Genomic DNA, 24199 nt, shown 5'->3' with positions numbered 1-24199 from the left:
AATCTTATTACCTACTATACTTAATAGGTTGGGCATTAATGGGTTAATAAATACATGATTACCTTGAACGCCTCCACTCTTCTCCTCAATATGGTTATAATTAGGTTTTACACCAACCGACATAACCCCACAAAACGAGCCGGATGAACTTCTTTTGACAATTCTCGGTGGTTTGTTTACATGGAAGTTACGTGAGTTCGAATGTAACAGATGAGCACCCGTTGCGCTCGCACTCACGCATCTGACAAAGTAAACAAAACACCGAGAATTGTCAAACATGAACTTCAATCATTATGAGTTCATTCATGTCGTCAGCTTGTAGAGCTCAATTTACGAATGAAATGCAAATATGCTATGTAATAATTAACAGTGTTAATGTCCACTTATACTAAAGTTTGGAGGAAATTATATTGGATGGCCCTCACCGCATATGTTACTTCTCCTAATTGGTCTTCTCTTCATGTAGTACTTTTATTTCTCATTTCTGATTGTCAAAATTTTCTTCCAGAACACTTTTCACCCAAACTTTCTAGAATCAGATTCCAAATTGGGGGCGGTTCTACGCCTTCCGGCCTACAATTTAAATCCTTCTTGGCAACCCTTGATTCAAACTAAGGATTTTACTTTCCACACGCGAAGTACATACACAAATTAACATTTTTAGTTGATCACTAGCATCGATTCGTAATGCGCAATAATAACATTTTAAGAAATGATTACGAAGAAAAATTACGGTCGCGAAAAAAGTCACCTTCATCGATGGTTGCTGTGATCGAACTTTGATGAGTTTTGCATCATTTAGTTATAAAAAAATATAATATTAGATATAATAAGAACCGCATGTGACAGCATACTTCAACCCGTAACACGGAGAACATAACTCCGATTCCAATGAAATTTAATAGCAGTCAATAGGGATACTGCAGCTTTCATTTGAGATTAAATTTGAGAAAACAGAGTCCGTCAAGAAACATGCTGGTACCAATTTGTATGGGAATTTCATGCGTGATCGCACTCTTCAACCCGTAGCTCCGGAAGTCGGAATTAAATGAAATTCAATAGCAGCCTATGGGAACGTTGTACCTTTCATTTGAGGCTAAGTTTGCGATAATCGGTCAACTTCTAGCAACCGCTGTGCACACACAAGGACATTTGCCGAACTTAACGCACTGAGTCGAATAGTATAAGAGACTCAGCCCTCCGGACCTTGGTTAAAAAGATTTTCAGAGTGATTGCATAGCATTTCTATAAGAGAATGGCAAAAAGTTACGTAAATTGAATATTACGTAAAAAAGAGATCGTAAAAGGAGGTTTCAGTGTAATGAGCGGAAATCACCGTACTGCATTGAGTGTGTGGATCATGGTATAATGTCTATGATTGTTGTAAACACAAAAAATCATCTACATTTTTTTCAAATTCGCTGCTCACCATTCCTGACAGGGTAGTAATACTAATTTGAAAATTGGAAATTGATTCAAGAATATCCACGAAGGCAAACGATACTAAAATAAAAATATTCTTTCATACTAACATATTTTTGTTCTCCTAAAGGGTGAAGTGTGGAGGGACCGGGATTAACCAAGAACTCACCTGATTCGCGAATATCAAAGTGCCGGAAAACCGACTTTCGTCAAAAACAAATTTTGGTCCTCGGTTAGGCAGTCGATTATCAAAATGATTACGTAGCCATTCTATACGTGAAAGTCAAAAAAGCGCAAATGTCATGTGTGTTGCACTCTTTCAATCACATCTTCAGGAATACAGCTTCGATTCTAATGAAATTCGGCAGCACTTAATAGGGATTCTCTTACCGTTCATTTGAGGCGAAGTTTGAAAAAATCCAGTCAATTATGTTTTTCTTTGAAGTATAGTAGGTAAATGTAAGTACTGTAAAAAAAAATTAATGAGCTGCCATATTAAAAATAATATATTATAATCACTATTTTTTACATATTTGTTTTAATTATCGAATTTGCTATTAATAAGTCTTCGCTTAATTGCCAGCGATAATAGCTAATCAGCGCTGAGGGCTACATTCACTCTGCTTCTTGCGTTCAGAACAGCGAGAATGGCCTCTAAAGGATCATCGGAAGCACTAGACAAATCCTTCGATATAGCCCGCAAGAGAACCTTTATGGTAGGAATAAATCCATTTATACCGGAACGCGAGGTCAACGTGCGATTCGTGTGTTCCGCGTTACTGATGGTAATCGTTTATATTTTGTGTTTTTACACCATATGGGAGCTGCGTTCGGATCTGGCAAAAGTTGCAGAAGTATGCCTGGCTTTGCTATTGGTTATGCAGGGCAGCAATAAGATCTGGGTCGGATTCGTACACAAATCGAGGTACTACCAGTTGTTTCATGATACCGCTATTATCTACGAAAACTTCGATGCAGATGAGAGAAATCGACCAATTCTGAAAGATACCGTGGACAAGTTAGCTCTAGCGCTCAAGGGAATGGTTCTCCTGTACGGCACAGCCGGCTCACTGATGATGATATTAGTTGTTTTAGTGTCGGTGGTAACAGGCGAAAAATTTTATTTTCTGACACTGTATATTCCATCGGTTGATTACACAACGACGCTCGGTTTCGTGATTACTACATGTATGCATATGATACTTATCTCGTATTGGCTCAATGGTTATCTAGCATCGGATACAACATTTATGTCAAATATAATGCCTATAATCGGATATGCAAATTCGTTTCGAAACGAGATCATAAATTTCAACCAGATGCTACAAGTACCTGATCGGAACGAAAAAGAGATTGCTGCTAAACTTGTGCATATTTGTCAACTGCATCAACTCATCGTCACGTATGAAGAGAATGCCATACAACATTTCAAGAGTGGTAACCTGATTCAAGTGGGGTTACAGGCCTGTACTATTTTGGGTACTGTTTTCATGTTTTATATATATCGCTATTTGCCTGCCCTGAGCATGATGGTCGCCGTACTATTTGAATTAACACAGTTCTGTGCACTGGGAACAATCGTAACAGCAAAGGTGAGGCTGTTAGTTGTAAACGTAACAGTTTTGGTCCCAAGCACGAAAAAAATTTCAACGCTAAATCCTTATGAATTTTCAGAACGATCAAATGCTAATTGATATTTACGAAATAAATTGGCACTTGTTAAAGAAACCTCAGCAACAAATTGTAGCCTTCATGCTATTCAAGTCACAGAATGCAAAGGACCTCACTGCGGGAGGATTTGCTCCACTGAACATGGTAACCTATGTGCAGGTACGAAGGTGGGTGAAAGTACGAAAAGATGTATTAATAACTGAATCTCTGTTTTAAGGTTTTGAAAACAATTTATACCTTTCTTGCAATGCTTCTCACTGTACTGGAATAAGAGATTATATAACTCGAAACGTATGTTTTAGCAAGTTTGTAGTAAGCACATTTTTTAGGGAGCACTAAGCGCAATAAAGCAAATGTTATGAAAAATGAATTTTGATATGTTGTTGATTTTTGTTGTCGTGTTTTGACAAAATCACCCATATTTTTGAAACTAAAAATTTCAAAACGGAAAGCTGACTTTATCTCAATATGTTAAACTATCGAGAAACCCGCCAGATACCAAATTGAACACCAATATTCGTTTCAGGTGATCGAGCAGAAAATATCATTTTCACATATATTAAATAGATAAATAAACCATTGCGATTCTCCGACCAATTAACTCGATATCGAACGAATTCAATACATTTCTTATAAAAGAAATGTAAAACATAGAAACACCTAAAAATAATACATCAATTTCTTGAAACGACTGCAAATGCCAGAGCCGTAGCAACCTAAGGGGCAAGAGGGGGCTTTGCCCCCCCCCCCCCCACATGTTTTGCGCCGAGCGAAATTATAGATTAATCAAACAAAAAGCAAGAGGACTATTTGTATATTGTATACTGTGTTAATTAGTATCGACCCGAAATTTCATCGCCGCAAATGGCCGCGCTTCATGAAACACCGCGCCTAGACGATCTGTCATAATATAGCAAATTGCACAATGAAGGGCCGAATGAGAACACAAATTGTTCAAAAATTAGATGCAGTCCTGTCGATGTACGGCTGCTCCAACTGGTGTGGATGGGCACCTTGCACAGCTAGCCACTTCCACTCTGCACAATGTTTTAAAACGTCGTTTTTGTGCTCAAAATTAATAGCGTCCTAAACCCTTTAACTTTAGAAGTATAGATTGTTCGGAGAAGTTCTTGCCCTTATGAATGCGCATCTCCAGAAGTATATCGTTTAGTTAATTCACCTAAAAGTAATATAATGGAACGTTATTTCGGAGCTTAAGGCAGATGTCGGTGTGGCGAATCCCGGGGAGCTGCCGGAATCCGATATAATAATATGATTCGCCTCGAATCGTGTCCCGAATCATCTCACCTTCGTCGATCTCGCAGTCTCCAGTCTCGGTGAGCTTTCTCTATACCTTATCTGATAGTCATTGAGGTGTCCTACTGTGCGGGATAAAAGAATCGTCTTGAAAGGTCCCCCTCAAGATGCGAAGCATTCTAGACCGCAACACGTCTTTTCCACTTCTGAGCTGAGCAGTTTTGTCGTTCCTCTCTCCATCACCTGCCGTAGGAACCTTAGACTACAGGATCAGCTTTATACATCTTTAACCCTTTCATGCCCAACTTTTTTCTAGTGCATGTAGGATTTTAAAACTATTTTTCCTTGAAAACGGTGGGGTCAAGAAATACGAAAAGCCATTTTTCATAAAGATAAGTGCTTCCCTCGCAGTGCTAGAAGCTGCTCAATTTTTACCTTTCAATGCTCAATACAATTCTCCTAGAATATTTACAATAGCCCACTTGTGTGGAAAACGTAGCCAAAGCACTCTAAATTGATAAGTTTTGCCAGTTTTCAATAATATTGCAACATAACGAAAATATATGAAATATTCATTTTTCGTCGTCAACGTAAACTGTCCCTGGCAGCACTGCTCCTATGGAATGCAATCAGACTAGCTGCAATAACTTGAGTTCTAGAGCTGATCCTTGTAACTGTTAGTACTCAAATGAAAGACAATAGTCACATTTACTAGCCTTACTTATTTTTGTGAGCAAATCTTGCCTCAATCAAAAGTTATAGCTGTTTTAAAACGTTGTTGTCCACAAACAACATGGGCATGAATGGGTTAATACCTTGATGAGGAGCGAGTGCGATATGGAGTTGTATGTTTTCTTGTAATCGGTATACTAATGTTCCGTTGGTTACACACTACTTCTCCAACAACATCGCAGACCTCTTCTCCATTCTAGATTGGCTAAATTTTCTGGACCCCGAAGATGTTGATACGGCAGTTCAAACATTTTCCAACGTTTTGGGTTATGTTATTGACAGGCACGTCCCGAAATTCATCATCAACAAATTGGCCATCCTTGGCAAACGAGCACGATGCGACGGCTGAAGTCCATCTGCGGAGGTTGACCAAGTATCGCACAATTCCACTTAGAAACTTTTACGTCAGTCTCAACCATGCTTATAAACGAGCTAGCCAGGATTGTTTCTTTCGATATCAGCAAAACATTCAGCGTATTCTCAAGTTGCACCCAAAACGTTTCTGGAAATATGTGAGTGAGCAGCGCAAGGAATCCGGACTGCCGTCGTCTATGACTTTCAACGGCCGCACAGCTATCACATCCCAAGATATGTGCAGAATTTTTTCGGAGAGATTCGCGAATGTGTTCATATATGAGGCCTTAACAGTTGATCAAATTGAACTCGCTGTTAGTCAAGTTCCGGTTGTGAGCCAAACTCTATTGATGTCAATGAAACGATGATTACCAGAGCTTGTTCTCGGTTAAAATCGTCTTTCAATCCGGGACCCGATGGTTTCCCTTCAGTACTTTAAAAAGGCACATCGACGTTTTAGCACTTCCCCTTCTTCGCATCTTTAGAGCATCTATTGCCATTAGGCAATCCATGAGGCATTTCTGATCAGATGATTATTTCTTCTGACGTAACTCGGGTGGGTGCGATATCTGACAAAATCGCCGATTTGATCCAACATCAAACGTATTGGGCTAACGAAGTATGGTCGCCGGACGGGTTTTTCTGTTCGCTGGAGTAAACTTGTTGACAAAACCACTCGCTGAATTGTCAGGTGGTGGATTGCCTAATTGGCATCTTTCCATCCTGCTGGAAGTCCGCGAACATGTTCCCAGTCCATAAAAAGGGTAATAAGCGAGACGTCAATAATTACCGGGGAATTACTTCATTGAGTGCTGTCTCGAAGTTGTTCGAGAGTTGGTGATTATGGAACCTCTTCAGGCTCACTGCAAGCAGTACCTAAGTGACGATCAACATGGCTTCATGTCTGGCCGTTCGACAACGACTAACGTGCTTTGCCTAACATCATACATAACAAAGAATATGGAACGTCGCGCTCAAACCGATTTTATCTATACAGACCTATCTGCCGCTTTTGACAAAGTGAACTATGAAATAACAATCGCTAAAATGGAGAGATTTGGAATTAACGGTAGTCTGTTTCAGTTGTTTCGATCCTACCTCTTAGGTCGAGAAATAGTGGTTGTCATTGGAGATTGTCAGGCACCCACATTTATTTCTACGTCAGGAGTACCCCAGGGAAGTCATTTGGGACCGCTGATGTTTCTGCTTTACTTCAACGACGTTCATCTAGTTTTGAAGATTCCACGCCTGTCCTTCGCAGACGATCTCAAGATGTATATTCTCATCAGCTCTACTGAAGATTGCAGATTACTCCAACCACAGTATGAAACCTTCGCTGACTGGTGTAACACAAACCGTATGTGTGTAAATCCAAAAACGTGCTAGGTGACATGGTTCTCACGAAAAAAAAGACCCGGTTTGTTTTAACTACTGTCTACCTGATACTGAAATTGAACGCGTTAGTCAGGTGAAGGATCTAGGAGTGTCTAGGAGACTCGCAACTTGCGTTTAAACAGCACGTCTGCTATACAGTTAGCAAAGCATATCGAATGCTGGGATGCATCTTCAGGATAGCGAAAAATTTTACTGACATGTATTGTCTCAAAGCGCTGTACTGCTCTTTATCGTGGCCAATCCTGAAGTACTGCTGCGAAGTTTGGAGCCCAAACTATAACAACGGTATTGAGAGAATTGAGTCCGTGCAACGACGCTTTTTACGTTTTGCGCTTCGTAGTTTGCCGTAGAGAGATCCCGTCCGTCTGCCAAGTTACGAAAGCCGGTGCCAGCTGATTAGTTTGGAACCCCTGCTTGTTCGATGGAATACAGCAAGGGCTTTGTTTGATGCTGATATTACGGGCCTACAAAGGATCGTCAACCGAGTCGCATCAGCTTTCGACTTTAATTTGCCTCGCCCAACGCCAATGATTTTACCTAGCCTTTAATGGACCCGTTAATTTCGGCTGATTCCTTCATTGTTGATTTTTTCACTGTATTGTTATTATTTTTATCAAAGTTTGTAACGATTTGACTGTTAGCAATAAGTTTAGCATTAAGATATCATTGTGGCTTTGAATTGCCTGTTGGTGTATATATGATAAATACAAATACAAATACAAACGATTGTTGCATGGAGGATAACTTGATCTTTTCAGTCTTGTGTATTTTTTTACATCCCTTCTGCTCCTCTGGTCCTTCTGGTGCTATTCTTCTCATAGTGGGCTGTATGTAGTGATGAAGGTGCTCATGATCTTGTGCAGACTTGTTAGATAGGTAATTGGTATGTCCTTGGGGATGAGAATTGTGGTACCACGGGTGATGAAATCCGGCGATAAACGGGGTTCGCGTAACGCCCAATTTCTAAGATACTGTGTACCCTCGCATACATCATTGGTTTCGACGGAGACAGCTGACATCTCGTCGATTTCTTCACCTGGTCATTTCTCCACGCGCCTCAGCCACTGTTGTCCTTCGCGATATTGTACGGGGACCTCCCAAATACTGATTCAAAGCTATAACATCGCTGATATCCGGTAGACCTTCGCTGAAATTGGGCTTCTTGTGGCTGATTTGGTCATAGAAGTGTAACGCCTTAGCCGTTTCGATAAAACACTCCATTACTGAATTAGTGTGTTGTGTTTTTTCGTCAGCTGGCGAGCTCCCAGCATGCGAAGCTCAGTATGTGAAATGATAGCGGCAGAGTTGTTCGAGATCCGACTCTGCAATCTCCGCTACCTTGTAGGTAGGGACGGGTTGCCTCTAGGTGTAAGTCGGTATCGTAAACATCTTACGGTTGCCACTGTAGTAAGTTCTGCACAAATTCCAGGTGAATTGGGAGCACGTTACCATTCATGACCTGAAGTTCGCAAGTCAACTTAAAAGAATACTTCAGCTTCGGGATCCTGGGGCGTGACATTGGATCCGTGTCGCGACATTGCGCAATTGCTTCATCCACATTAAACACCAAATCGTCTTGAGTACTGTGGTTCTAAATATTTAAAAAAAATTCTTCCAGTCCCTTGCTTTAAATATACGTTAAGTTTAATAAAAAAATTTTGCCCCCTCACGCAAAACAGGATTGCTACGGCTCTGGCAAATGCTGTGACAATGTGTAGCCAAAAAATTATTGCAAAAATGCATTTAATGTGATGGCTTTGTGTAGACACTAAAAGCTATATGAAATTCGGAAAACAAATCTTAGGGCCAATTTCTTCTCCCTCGTTTAACTTTTAAACCAGTTTCACCAGTACGTTTAAGCCTGGCTTAAGCGCTAAGCGGGTGAAGAAATCGACCCCTAGTGAAAATAATTCCAAATATAAGACAATCGAAATTAAAAAAATATGATAAATATGATGCCAGTTACAAGACCGACCAGAGTATATCTTCAAATTACACGGCACTACAAAATTGAATTACTTTTCAAGTGATCTGTTAAAAGTTGTAGGTCTAGTCAAATACAACACAAAACCACGGCTGATCAACAACTATTTTCAGGACTTTCGGCACAAAAAATTTTTCTGGGCGGTCATTTACCAACTGATTTTCAATTAAGTGTTCTGTAAAGAAAAAAAGAATTGACCTTTCCAACAGTGTACTATGTTATGTTCTTTTGTCAAAAATACTACCGTGCAGGAACTTAATTCGCGCATCTAAGGCACAAATGAATCTAAATTTGTTATGAAAAATCAAAATTGATATAGTTATGCAATTGGGCCCACCAACTAACAATTTTATCATGTTTCTATGATAAATTATAAAAGCAGAAGAATTTAAACAGAATTCTACAGAAAATGCAAAAATCGAAGATGTGATGCTGTGCCCAAGGATGCAAAATGCCTACCTTTTCTGCGGCTGTAATTTTTCTGCCTACATTCTCATTTCTCTCTCGATGCTGCTGTCATTCGCTAGTGCAGGACGCCCAGCGCTGTACGGCTGCCTGTGTGCAAAGCAGTAACATGACAAAAAACTACTGTCCCCGGTACTGCCACCAGACGCGAGCGGTACAGCTTCTCTTTCCTTATTTTACATTTTTTAATATTTCCAATCTTTTTAATATTTTTATTCAAAAATTACGACAATGAATGCGGCTTATTTATGCCACGGCCGGCATCAACGCTTTCGTGTGCGGGCCTCTCCCTTTGACTATGGAGAGAAAAATGTACAAAGCGAGAGAACAAACTTTACTATGCCACACTCTCACCGAGCAGTCGGAGTACAGCAGGAAAACAAAAATGTATTCTACTGCTGTACGGGAAAATGTACTCGGTGTGGCTACCGTTCTGACAAGAGCTGTAGTGATGCGTCGCTGTAGCGGGCTGTACGGCTTGTACAAATGTAAATATACCGAAATAAATGTAGTTTATCGGTACCGTTGGCATCCCTGCATGGGAGTCATATTAATCCTCAAAGACGCAAATCATTTTTTTTAATATAGTGAGAATTGTCTCATAGCTTCAATACATTACTGTGATAATTTTGAGATGTTTTTCACAATGTTGTTTTAAAACAGTGTTATGTATTTAAGGGTTACCTATATTTTCCACTATACATGTTATAGAGCAGATATTTTGACTTTTAATGAAATACGCTGAAGGTTCTAATTTGTGACGAGTTACATTTATGGTCATAAACAACCCTCTTTCAGTTTATTTAGTTTATGTCGATTGAATCTTTCGTGAAATTTTGTCTACTTTCTGAATATTTAATAAGTTTTGATGTAGGCGTTCATTTGATAAAGTTATAACATATTTATGGAATGAAGATTCGTCAAATCGTTGTAACGTCACGAAAGAATGTGTCTATTACATTCTTAATACACTTTGCACCTACACACGCTCGCCAGCCACGGACCTGATAAGCTACGTGTCGGGGAGAGGGGTCACCCTTACTTCCCTAGCTAAAATTCATAAATCTTATTTCAGTCGAACAAAAATTAGGTTGACGATTTTTAGAGTGATTGCATAACCTTGGTTTGTGAGAAAGGCAAAAATGTGTCAAAATACAAAAAAGTTAATCTTTGTCAAAAATATTTTCGAGATATCATTAAAGCTCGACCTTTCATACATTTTGAAGACATTTGGTTTCAAAAATAAATATTCGATTTTTGATTTTTCCTTTGCTACCCCCATTGAACATTTTTCAGTTCCTACTTCTATGAACTCTGGAACCGTTGGTCGGCAATGTCAAAGCGACTTTGGGGTTTCATTAATGATCAAGACAAATCCAAATAATTTTGCACCCATTTTAAAAAGTTTTGCATAATTTTGATGTCATAGTGGTATCAGTGTATGTATTTATGTATTTAACAATTTACGTCCAACTGACATTGAGTCTTAATGAACCAAATTACAAATAATTAACCTAAAGTGATAACAAACGATTTCGAAACTGTGCAGAACTAATGACGAAGTCGAAGATGTCGGTAAAATCGTTGAAGCGAAGCATTGCTAGTAACGGGCTGTTCGCAGCGTAGTTAGTGTTACACATTTCAGTCTGCAGCAGTGTACGAGGACGAAGGACACGGGTTGGTGCGCAGAGGTTAATTTGTGATAGGAGATCGGGAACATCATATTCGGCGAGAAGAAGCTTAGATACGAAGGTAGCTTGCGACGCGTGTCTACGATCTTCTAAAGTGTGCAGTCCTAGTAATCGACAACGGTCTTCGTATGGTGCAAGTTGGCAATTGACGTAACGCATATCTTATGAATCTGCGCTGGACGGCTTCAATTATTTGGCTCCAAGTTGCATGGTAGGGGCACCAGACGACGTTTGCGAATTCCAGCTGTGAGCGCACCAGTGAACAATACAACGCTTTGAAGCACAAAGGGTCCCGGATTCGTTGGATATTTTGAACATAAAACCTAGTAGACGATTAGCTTTGTCAATTATCGCTGAGAAGTGAAGGGTGTACGTTAGCCTTTCATCAAGGACGCCCAATTCTTTTACATGATCACCGCATTGCAGCTGAGTTCCAGCGATGTTGTAGTTGAAAGTAAACAAGTTCCTCGTTCGATGCAAGCTGATAACAAAGTATTTAGCAACACTAAGAACCATCATGTTTCTTGAACACCAACTATAAAAGGTATCAACGCGATACTGTAGCTCACGGCAATCGGTTTCTTTCCTTATAACTAGAAATATTTTCAAGTCGTCGGCGAAGAACAGTTTTCCTCCACGCATTAAGACGAAAAGCACATCATTCCGAAAAGTGAAAACAGTAGCGGACCAAGCGTACTACCTTGAGGAACTCCAGAATGGTTGGAAAAGGACTCAGATTCATTGTCACCAATTTGAACAAACACTTTACGGTGAACAAGGTATGATCGAAGCCAACGGCAGAATCGGATAGTGCATCCAAGTTTATCAAGCTTCGTTAGCAGTACTTCATGGTTAATAGTGTCGAAAGCAGCCTTAAGATCTGTGTAGATGTGGACACCTCCAGTTGTTTGGACATTTGTTCACTACAGAATGATGTGAAGGAGACCAGGTTCGTCTCCACCGATCGACCGGGAAAGAATCCGTGCTGACAAGTGCTTTTGTAATGTTTACTAGCTGAGAACAGCACCTCGTTGATAAGCGATTCGAATTTTTTTGACTTGACTCTCAGCGAAGTGATTCCCCCGGTAGTTCTCGATGTTGCTTTTGTCACCTTTCTTGTGTACCGGAAACATGACTGAACACTTTCAATCATCGGGAAATTTTTGCTGCTGAAGTGACACATTGAAAAGGTGCGTCAGTGGAATCGCTAAAATATCCGAACATTTTTTCAGAACAGCTGTAGGCATAGTCCTAGAGCATAAGACGATTTCGTTTTTTTGTATTGCAGAGAAAACCGATTGTTTTGATATGGTGAATACATCCATATCCACCGCACCAACGGGAACATCACGGGACGCGTTGTCGAGCTCGATAGCAGTTGGCGCATCAGTCGTAAAGACATTCGAGAAGTAGCTGGCAAATAGGGAGCATTTTGTCGCCGTCGTAGTCGCTACTTCGCCATTGTAGACCATCCTAGACGGAAGACCCGTTTCCTATTTCTCCGTAATAACAACAGTCCAGAAGCCCTTCGGATTTCGTCGAAAGTTTGGTTGGATGCGGTTCACATATCCTTTGTACAGCAATTTATTGTAACAGTGGTACTCATTACTGGCTATTGCGAAAAAGCATTTGAGAATAGGGCATCGTCGATTTGTGTACGCACGTAGAGCTTTGGCACGGATGCGTTTCAGATTCCGAAGGATTCCTGGGAGGTTGATTATTTGGAACAGATTTTTCAACACAGTTAAGGAGTAACCGATTATAGAGATCAACTGCAACATCTACATCCACTTGATCAAGTAGTACACTCCATACGTCTCCCAACCTTTGAACGGAACGGATCGTTATATTTCACAGTGGTGCTCGGTGTGTAAATTTTAGTGAGTCAAGGTCATCCTTTGTTCGTTCGTTAGCAGCCGTTCTGCTGGTGCCGACAGTAAATCCAGTACATTGTTTTCGCTGGTGCGGAACAATCGACGTTGTTTGCAGATAAGTTTTGCTTTATTTTTTTTCCTCGTTTGCTTTCTTTCCTTTTCCCTACTTTTACTCTACCTTGTAATCAAATAATAAGACACATTCCCGTTTATATAACGCTCTGCCCTCGTGCTTAAATGGCCGAGGGCGAAATACCATCTGATGCAATCATGGAAGTCCCTGATCCCCCTAATACTCGCATTGCTCCCCGTATAAAGCAGTACCCAGAAGGTTCCTCTGGGCCATGGGTGGTATATTTTCGGACCGGAGAGAAACCGGTTAATATATTAAAACTTCCTCGAGATCTGACTGCTAATTACCCGGCCGTAACTCAGATAACACGTGTTCGGGCAAACAAGATACGTGTTCTAGTGAGTGATCTCGGCCAGGCAAACGCGATTGCTTGCTGTGAGCGCTTTACGCGGGAATTTAAAGCGTACGTGCCTTGTGTGGCCTGTGAAATCGATGGGGTAGTGTCCGAACCGGGCCTGAAATGCGAAGAACTGTTGGAGCACGGGGTTGGCTGCTTTAAGGACCCCTCTCTTGAACAGATTAAGATCTTAGAATGCAAACAATTGTATACCGCAAACACCGAGGGAGGTAAGACTACCTACTCTCTATCAGGCTCGCTTCGGGTGACATTCGCCGGGTCCTCTCTTCCCAACTACATCCTCCTTGACAGGGTTCGCCTACCAGTTCGCCTGTTTGTACCGCGGGTCATGAGCTGCAGCAATTGCAAGCAGTTGGGCCACACAGCCACATATTGTGGAAATAAGAAACGATGCGGCAAATGCGAAGGAGAGCATGAGGATGACTCTTGCGACAAAGAAACTGAAAAGTGTATTTGCTGCGGGGGCCCTTCACATGCTCTTAAATCATGCCCTGCGTACAAGCAGCGCGGGGATAAAATTAAGCGCTCCCTTAAGGAACGCTCAAGGCGTTCTTATGCAGAAATGCTAAAGAATGCTTCGCCATCTGTCCTGTCCGAAAATCCCTATGCTGGTTTGGCTAACGTTGAGCAAGAATCTGACGACCCACGAGAGGGAACATCTTTGGTTAACCCAGGGGAATCCAGGAAGAGGAGAAATCCAGCCTCCCCTACATTGCCTCGTAAGGGTGCCAAGGTGTCGTCCACTCAGAGTGCGCCATCTACAACCAATAAATCCAACGGAAGTGATGCACAAAAGCCGAAGCAATTTGCTCCAGGACTTGGAAATATTAATTCTAACAAGGAGTACCCACCACTTCCAGGGACATCCAAAACCCCAAGTGTCCCCTTTTTTCAAACAGATACTCAGTCCAGTAGCGGACTAATGAAATTTTCTGACATAGTGGACTTAATTTTCACAGCTTTCAATGTTACTGATCCTCTTAAAAGCCTTCTGATACGTTTTCTCCCTATAGTGCAAACATTTTTGAAGCAGTTGACTACTAAATGGCCCCTCCTTGCAGCGATCGTATCCTTCGATGGCTAAGTCATCGAACAAGGTCACCGATTCGATCACTGTTCTACAGTGGAACAGCAGAAGTATCCTCCCGAAAATCGATTCCTTTAAATTTTTACTAAATAGTTTAAAATGTGATGCTTTCGCATTATGTGGAACTTGGTTAACTTCCGATATAAATCTCAACTTCCACGACTTTAATATAATTCGTCTGGATCGAGAAAACCCCTATGGAGGAGTACTTTTGGGGATCAAAAAGTGCTATTCTTTCAACCGAATTAACCTCCCTTCGACACCAGGCATTGAAATTGTCGCTTGTCAAGTTTTAATCAAAGGTAAAGACCTTTGCATTGCTTCCATCTACATTCCTCCTAGAGCCTCGGTAGGGCACCGAACGCTTTGTAATATCACGGAATCCTTACCGGCACCGCGGCTAGTTCTGGGAGACTTTAACTCGCACGGTACGGTATGGGGCTGTCTTCATGATGATAATAGATCAACATTAATCCAAGATCTTTGCGATAATTTCAACATGACCATCTTAAACACGGGAGAAATGACGCGGATTCCTACACCACCAGCACGCGCAAGCGCGTTGGATTTATCGCTTTGCTCGACATCGTTACAGTTAGATTGCATGTGGAAGGTGATCCCTGATCCCCACGGTAGCGATCATTTGCCTATCGTGATTTCAATTGCTAACGGTTCAAGACCATCGGAAACAATCAATGTATCGTATGACCTCACACGGAACATTGATTGGAAGAGTTACGCGACCGCGATATCCGTTAAAATCGAATCCACTCAAGAACTTCCTCCGGAGGAAGAGTACAGGTTTTTGGCTGGCTTGATTCTCGACAGTGCGAATCAAGCTCAGACTAAACCAGTACCCAGCGCGAATACCCATAGACGGTCTCCCACCCTGTGGTGGGATAAAGAGTGCTCAGAGCTGTACGCGGAAAAGTCCACTGCATATAAGGCCTTCCGGGAAGACGGGTTACCCGCTAGCTATCAACAGTACGCGTCGTTAGAAAGGCGAATGAAGAGTCTAATGAAAGCCAAAAAACGCAGTTATTGGCGCCGGTTCGTCGACGGGTTAACGAGAGAAACAGCGATGAGCACTCTTTGGGGTACGGCTCGACGTATGCGTAAACATAATAGTACCAACGAGAACGTGGAATATTCAAACCGTTGGATATTCGCTTTCGCCAAGAAGATCTGTCCGGACTCTGTCCCGGTACAGAAAACGTACCGCGCCGCGTCTTCTCACGATACCGCGAACGAAACACCGTTTTCGATGGTGGAGTTCTCACTTGCTCTCTTATCGTGCAACAATAACGCCCCAGGGTTAGACAGAATCAAATTCAACTTGCTGAAGAATCTGCCTGACACTGCAAAAAGGCGCCTGTTGAATTTATTTAACAAGTTTCTTGAGGGTAACATTGTCCCTTATGAATGGAGGCAAGTGAAGGTCATCGCCATCCAAAAACCAGGAAAACCAGCCTCCGACCACAACTCGTATCGGCCGATTGCAATGCTGTCCTGTATTCGGAAGTTGTTCGAGAAAATGATCATGTTTCGCCTCGACAATTGGGTTGAAGCAAATGGCTTACTGTCAGATACACAATTTGGCTTCCGCAAAGGCAAAGGGACGAACGATTGCCTTGCGTTGCTTTCTACAGAAATCCAAATGGCCTATGCTAACAAAGAGCAGATGGCATCAGTCTTCTTGGATATTAAGGGGGCTTTTGACTCAGTTTCTATCAACACTCTGTCAGAGAAGCTGCACCAGCATGGTCTTTCGCCAATTTTAAATAACTTTTTGCTAAACCTGTTGTCTGAAAAGCACATGCACTTTTCGCATGGCGATTTAACAACATCGCGATTTAGCTACATGGGTCTTCCCCAGGGCTCATGTCTAAGTCCCCTGCTCTACAATTTCTACGTGAATGACATTGACGATTGTCTTGCCAATTCATGCACGCTAAGGCAACTTGCAGACGACGGGGTGGTCTCTGTTACAGGGCCCAAAGCTGCCGACTTGCAAGGACCATTACAAAATACCTTGGACAATTTGTCTGCTTGGGCTCTTCAGCTGGGTATTGAGTTCTCCACGGAGAAAACTGAGTTGGTTGTTTTTTCTAGGAAACGTGAGCCGGCGCAACTCCAGCTTTTAATAATGGGTGCAACGATCAACCAGGTTTTCACATTTAAATATCTCGGGGTCTGGTTCGACTCTAAAGGTACCTGGGGATGTCACATTAGGTATCTGAAACAGAAATGCCAACAAAGGATCAATTTTCTCCGAACAATAACTGGAACATGGTGGGGTGCTCACCCAGGAGACCTGATCAGGTTGTACCAAACAACGATATTGTCGGTGATGGAGTACGGGTGTTTCTGTTTCCGCTCCGCTGCGAACATACACTTCATCAAACTAGAGAGAATCCAGTATCGTTGCTTGCGCATTGCCTTGGGTTGCATGCACTCGACCCATACGATGAGTCTCGAAGTGCTGGCGGGCGTTCTTCCGCTAAAAAATCGATTTTGGGAACTCTCATATCGATTGCTCATCCGATGCGACATTCTGAACCCGTTGGTAATTGAAAACTTCGAGAGGCTCGTCGAGCTTAATTCTCAAACCCGATTTATGGCCTTGTACTTCGACTACATGGCACAGAGCATTAATCCTTCTGCATATACTCCCAACCGTGTTCGTTTGCTAGATACTTCTGATTCTACTGTATTCTTCGACACATCCATGAAGGAAGAGATTCGTGGAATCCCGGACCATATACGCCCGCAGGTGATCCCCAATATATTTTATAATAAATTCCGAGAAGTCGACTGCGACAAAATGTTTTACACTGACGGATCAAATCTCGATGGGTCCACTGGCTTCGGTATCTTCAACAATACTATCACCGCTTCATTCAAGCTCAATGATCCCGCTTCAGTTTACGTCGCAGAGTTAGCTGCAATTCAGTACACCCTTGGGATCATCGACACTCTGCCCACAGATCACTACTTCATCGTTTCGGACAGCCTCAGCTCTATCGAGGCTCTTCGTGCGGTGAAGCCTAAAAAGCAATTACCGTATTTTCTGGGGAAGATACAGGAGTCCTTGTGTACGTTATCTGAAAAATCTTATAAGATTACCTTTGTTTGGGTCCCCTCTCATTGTTCTATCCCGGGCAATGAAAAGGCCGACTCATTAGCAAAGGTGGGCGCATTAAATGGTGACATATACGAAAGACCAATCTGCTTCAATGAATTTTTTAGTATTTGTCGTCAGAGGACGCTCAACAGTTGGCAAACCTCGTGGAGCAATGGGGAACTTGGACGATGGCTACATTCGATTATCCCAAAGGTATCAACGAAGCCTTGGTTCGGGGGGATGGATGTGGGTCGGGATTTTATTCGTGTAATGTCCCGACTTATGTCCAATCACTACACCATGGATGCGCATTTGCGGCGTATTGGGCTTGCGGAGAGTAGTCTGTGCGCTAGTGACGAGGGCTATCACGACATCGAACACGTTGTCTGGGTGTGCGCCGGGTATTGTGACGCCAGGTCTCAGTTAAAGGAATCCCTTCGGGCCCGAGGTAGACCACCCAATGTACCAGTCCGAGATATGCTGGCAACTCGTGATTTCCCCTATATGTCCCTTATTTATACCTTCATAAAAACGATAAATATCCCAATTTAGCCCCTCTCTTTTATTTCTCGTTTTTAGAGTTTCCTCCTGCCTTGTGGAACCGATCAGCTCCAGAGTGCCACTATGTAACCGCCGTCGCCCTTACCACTACGGCTGCATAGAAGGAAACTGAAGCGAGAGCGACTCGAGGTCCGATGACTTTTGAAGGATTCCCCGCGGGTCCGAAGAATACCATCCGCCAATCCGGTACTCGACGACTTACTAGACTGAGGCGCAAATTTGATACGCTGATCTCCCTCCCCCCCCCCCGCCGTTCGAGCGAAAGTTGCAAGTTTTGCTCTTCTTTCCCTGTCTCTCCCCTGTCTTTGATACAACTGCTGCTACACTGATGCGGAAATAAGCCACCCTTTGAATATCTTGACCAAGCATAAGTTTTAGTTAAAAAATTCAAATTAGTATTCTGTATTCCTAGTTTTAAGATAGCTATAATTTTTACTCTTTATTGAAACTCTTGTCCTCCATCTTGTAAATAGAATTGAATCCCTAGTTTTAAGATTTCTGTGAAATTTCTCATAAATATTTGTTCCCCCTTTTGTGTACTAAACTATATTGTTAGTTTTAAGATAACCGTAAAATATTTCGTAAAATACTATTACTCCCCCTCTTGTATATCAAAGTGAATCCCTTGTTTTAAATTTTTTTCATAAAAAAATCTTTTGGCCCTCTTTTGTATATTGAATCTTATTTCTAGTCTTAAGATAGCTGTAAACTTTCTTTTCCTTTGTAAAAAAAAATATTTCAACATTGTAACCTCCTAGTTTTAAGATATCCAAAATGTAAAAACAAAAGCATTTGGCACCGCCAAGCTAACGCATTTGTGCCTATCAAATAAACGAAATGAATAAAAAAAAAAAAAAAGTAGTACACTCCAGTCAATCAGCAACAGTGAGCGACGTAGAGATACTAGATCAGTTTTACGACGATTCGCAACTAAAGCTTCTTCATATAGTGGTGAACTAATGGTGGTGTTCGCGCACATTCAAGCGTCTGTAGAGCTGTCGGATATTTATGGCGAGGAAAGCTGTTCGGTTCGCGGTGCAGTATTATTAAAGTCAGTGGGTTTATTGAGGAGAAGTAATTATGTGTACATGCACTGAAAGAACTGTACTGTTCTGTAGATAACACAATGTATTTTACTACAACATGATAGCTTCTAGCTGTTGGTGGTAACCTTAAATAGTGACTGACTATAGATAATAACTCTTGATACTAACTAACCTTGTATGATGACTGACTGTTCTGATTGTAATTTGTACTATATATAGGTTGCTACCACTATTAGATGAACACAACTGTTCTGTTCAGGAAGTAAGACTCTTCTAGAATCTAGCTGTAGTATGGGTAACGAAACGCAACAAACTGTTCCGTAACGCCTATCTACTCGATTCATTATGCTATACCTAACTGTCCTGTACTACAGTGAAGTCTCACTACCTCGTATGAAACTAATTCAAAAGCTGGCGCAAACAGGTGGAAATGGATATTTCTAAAGCGGGATGATAGTTATACAAAGGAACGATCACATTGGAAGCTTCACTCACAGAACACCCAGGCAAAGCATTCTCATTGACGAAGACAAGGTCAAGAAAACGAGATTGATAGTAGGGAATCGTGCTTACTTGACTTAGTCCGTGAAAAGTCATCCCGTTCAGAAGTAAGCGGCTAGCAGGATTTGTTGTCGAGGATAACGGGTTAAGGTAAGCGTCCCACGTCCAGAAGAAACCCACATGAGTGCTGGTTGGTTGAAATCGCCAAGGACTATCATCACATCGTTTGTATCTGCCTGAGAAGAAGCGCGCTCTATGGAGTCTAGGTGGAACTGCGTAATAGAGCAATCAAGTCGTTTTTCCGGAGGAACGTAAACAGCTCCAGTAGTTCTTCGTTTGCGTAGTAATCTTCGTCCAAACTGCTTCAATGCTTGATAAACTATCCACACCAAACTCACAGGAGGCAAGTGCGGAAGAAACAGCAATCAAAACTCCCCCGCCGCGAACATGGATACTGTTACGAGCACCTCGATCTGCACGATAAACCGCGTAAGAATCCCCGAAAAGCTGCATCAATGTAATACGATCATCAAGCCAAGTTTCCGTTAGAACGTAAATATCATAGCCGCCGTTAAGAGCAGCCAAGTACAAGTCCTCGATTTTCGTCCTTAGCCCTCTGACGTTTTGGTAGTACAACCGCAAACCATCGACGCCACGTGCCAAGCGTCCCGACATATTGCAAGGACGTGATGTACCCGATGGCAAGCTGGAAACCAGAAGGTTTTCAGGAAGCGGATCGTCATTTAAAGCAAAATACTCGCCTGAGAAGGGAGTTGGGAAGACGACCTCCGAACGCAGGGCCGGGACGACTAAGCTGCAAAAATTCCTGTGTGATCGTACTCTTAAACCCGTAACTCCGGAACGGATCAATAGCAGCCGATGGGAAGGTTGTACTTTTAATTTGAAACTAAGTTTGGGCAAAGCCTTCTCTGGGAAAAACGAGTGACATTTTTGACACATTCGCACATACATACGCACACACACATACTCACGCACATACACACATAAGGCTTTTTTCCGAAAGGCAAAAAGATGCAAAATCCCTAACAACCGATTTAAGTAAAAAAAAATTTTCGACGTAACATAAAATTTAATGTTTTTAATGCATTTTGGAATTATTGGCAACAAAAGTAGGAATTCGATTGCTGAAATTTCATGTGGTCCCCCTAAGAAAAACCTGTTTTAATCCACCTAGTGGTGCAATTGTGTCTTTCTCATTTATCCAGACTATGCTTTAACGGCTGGTTATGTTCAATATAACATTGTGGAAATGTCTATTTCATTCTTATTACACTTGATGAGTATATATAAGTGCACGACTGTCACTAACCTGATAAGCAACATGTCGATACTGACACACTTGAAACAAACAAAAATATAATATTTATATAGCTTAATCAGCGTGAGTTCAATGTTGTCTTCATATTAACTTCATGGTGGAGAAGGTACGGGATATAATTAGTAGGAGCGGGAGGATGTGTCGGGAATCATCTAACTTATTTTAGTGTTCCGGTATGGATGAAGGGGATGCATGTGGGAGGTTCGTCTGAGAGGGTGGGGGGTTGAGAGGTAAGAGGTGGAGGGGTAGATGGAGGGTTCAATACCGAACTTACCTTCTTACCATATTATACCTTCCATTTGAGACTAGGTTAGTGAAATTTGGTTCAGTCGCCACCGAAGTGGCTATAGATCTGGAATTTGCCCGGAACCCCGGGACTTCCGGAATTATCGATAGTGGACAAAATTATTGGAATATAATAATTTTTGTTTGCCATCAGTAATCTAGGCCTGCGAATCGAAGTAATTTGATGTTCATTTCAATAGATTTTAAACTTATGTGATATTACGATTGTACCGGTTTATATGAGAAATTCCTATGAGACCGAAATAACCAACCTGTAACTCCGGAACCAAAAGTCAGAACTGAATGAAATTCAATAGTAGTCAATGGGAGTATTATATCTTTCATTTGAAATCAAGTTTGTAAACATCGGTTAAGGGTTTGCTGGTGTGACATTAGCTCGGGAACTTGGCGAGTTCCCAGGGGGCATCAAGATCCGTCGTAGGTGACCAATGTGGTCAAAACTACTTTAATTGGTCATTAGTGAGCTAGACCCGCAAATCCAAGTAAAGTTGAACGTATTTGAATATATATTACATCATTCGGACATCATGGGGTTACCAGTTTATATGGGAATTTGCTGTGTGACCACACTCTTCAACCTGTAACTCCGGAAACTGGTCCAAAAGACATATTTAACTCTTCTTGAATCAGGTGACAAATTTATTCAACATTACAACTGAGAAAATTTATTTTTCATTTCACCCCCTTGACCGACCATATTCATCGTCGGGGATGGGGGAGTTTCGGGGTGACTTTTTGAGATATTGTCCTAGAGACAGTGTTGAGAGGACAACCGGAACGGCTTTTTCGACAGCTTTAAAAACTCGCTTGCCCGTTTTCTCCTGCAAGAAAGTACAAAGAACATCACGAAACATCGATTAACTTTTTTTTACTTCTGTGAATCGTACGTTCTTGAAAACAAGTGGGACAAACGCACCAAAATAATGGAGGAAGGAAAATAGTCCCGGTTTAAACAATTTGTCACTTACAATCTCCTTGCCGAACTTTTTCCATTTTCCTGCCTCTGTCAGACCCGACAGCAGCAGAGCAGCCAACACAACGATCAGGAACAATTTGTTGAACTTCATGTCTTTGGATACTTAATTGATGGATTCGATGCTTGCTGGCGATGGGCTTTTATAGTACCCGACAATTCAGTTTGAGTTCAAGGGAATTCCCCGATGTTTGTTGAATTAGCGTGGGTTGTCTGATAAAATTCTCCCAGTCAATGAACGTTCTTACTGCTGAGGGTGCGTAAATATTTGGTTCACTTTTATCAAATAATGTAAACATTTTATATTGAAAATAAACAATTTGATATCTTCCCGGCAGAAAACAATGTTCAATATTTATCAATCGGATTTTCGAAGGAATAATCTTTATAACCGTGAAGTAATCTAGGTATTTTTTTCGAAAGTGATATGTAATCAATGCTGTTGGAAGCCCCTTGCTTTTTACCAATATAGCTTTTGGCTGGATATGTTTATGTTTATTTGCAGGTTTTAACCGTATCGGTCATCCGCCTTTTCTGGATGGATAGGGGAAGGGAGCACGTGCCTCTCACTGGAGCCTCCAGTCAGGAATAGTTAAACACTCATTGATTAATTTAAAAATGTGATTGTACTCTTCTTTCAATGTGTCAACAATTTAAAATAATAAAATAATATTGGATCTAGATTGCTCTTTCCAGCGTTCATATAATTACACGACATTGCAATAATTTATGTTTGCTCATTTGCACCGGCCGATCCGTAAAAGTGAAACAATGCCACTTTACTAGTTGTTGTGCTCCAATTGATTTTATTATTTACGCAGGGCGCTTCACCATTTCATTGATAGCGCGGCCTATGCGGTCTATGGATTGCACTTGAATTTGAAACTTCGCTTCGTATCAAATGCAATATTTTTTAGAACCTGCCGCATGAGCCAATGTGTTAAACAACGATAATGTACTATAACGTGTAGGATTAATATGGGAGTTGAAACTTATGTATCGTACAATGAATCTGAAAATAATACGATCATATAGACAGTACGGTATAATTCTGTTTGCCATCACCCCTTTTCCTACTAACAGATCCCTGATTGTTTGAACAAACTACATACAACTAGGAACAATACGGCATAAGATATATTGCAATAAACTGGGCCAAACTGCTGCCAAGCGTATATGTCGTCGTCATACTGACTGCCATCCTGCTGGTCAGACCAACCGAAGCGAATGAAAGCTGAACTGGAAAGTTGTAGGTCACACGCTGAACCCTTTGGATTTCGCGTACATTGTAACTATCCAAACCTAATTTCGTGGTACGCTCTATCGCTCAGCCAACGGCAATAGGAAAAAGCCGGAAGCAGCTGACCCAGTCGCTGCTGGATTGGTGGTAATAGTTTGGAAGATATACGTCTGATATCAACGTATGGGAATATAGCATTACCTCAGCGTATAACTAAATCATCAAATAGATTTATAGTACAATTTATGTGCACGGCGTGGAACCGTTAGTGTTTTTTGTCGTTTGGAGCAATTTATGAATGTGGACCAATATAATACTATATTAAGGTATAAAAGTATTCTTATGAATATTTAATGACAACAGCTTATATAAACGTTTTCTCAGCTGTTAGGCATTATTAATTTGAATACGTGCTAATGCCGTCGCACAGTGATTCCTCTTCATGCAAAAGTCGGAAAAAATTAAAAAAGTGTATTAAATATTTTCAAACAATGGTTTCTTGGGTAATTTTGGGTCGCTGATTACGAATATGATGTCTACATAGCCCTAATACCTGAAGATATCATGATAGGGAGGTAAATGGGGGTGGCTGTATGACGGTCAAGACGGCTGTTATGTGCTGAAGAGCGGAACGCGAAACGTTAAAAACAATTTCAAATAATTTAAAGGAAATTTCACGTGGTTAC

General features: G+C 41.4%; 3 protein-coding genes across 10 annotated transcripts in view; 2 read left to right on the top strand and 1 right to left on the bottom strand.

Annotated features, from left to right (window-relative positions):
• Nucleotides 1-24199, top strand: part of LOC131684449 (GTPase-activating Rap/Ran-GAP domain-like protein 3) — a 446130-nt gene that overhangs the window by 388093 nt on the left and 33838 nt on the right. The window lies entirely within an intron of this gene.
• LOC131684451 (uncharacterized) lies at nt 1965-3442 on the top strand. Its single transcript, XM_058967352.1, has 3 exons — nt 1965-3014; nt 3097-3252; nt 3311-3442. Exons 1-3 carry the CDS (start codon nt 2070-2072, stop codon nt 3362-3364), a joined length of 1155 nt encoding a protein of 384 aa, XP_058823335.1. The 5' UTR covers nt 1965-2069; the 3' UTR covers nt 3365-3442.
• LOC131684453 (cecropin-B1-like) lies at nt 21911-22376 on the bottom strand. Its single transcript, XM_058967356.1, has 2 exons — nt 22269-22376; nt 21911-22121 (listed from the first exon to the last, which is right to left on the bottom strand). Exons 1-2 carry the CDS (start codon nt 22365-22367, stop codon nt 21978-21980), a joined length of 243 nt encoding a protein of 80 aa, XP_058823339.1. The 5' UTR covers nt 22368-22376; the 3' UTR covers nt 21911-21977.

Source organism: Topomyia yanbarensis, chromosome 2, assembly GCF_030247195.1.
Source record: "Topomyia yanbarensis strain Yona2022 chromosome 2, ASM3024719v1, whole genome shotgun sequence".
In the NCBI taxonomy this organism is placed as follows: domain Eukaryota; kingdom Metazoa; phylum Arthropoda; class Insecta; order Diptera; family Culicidae; genus Topomyia; species Topomyia yanbarensis.
This window is presented reverse-complemented; position numbering and strand designations above follow the sequence as displayed.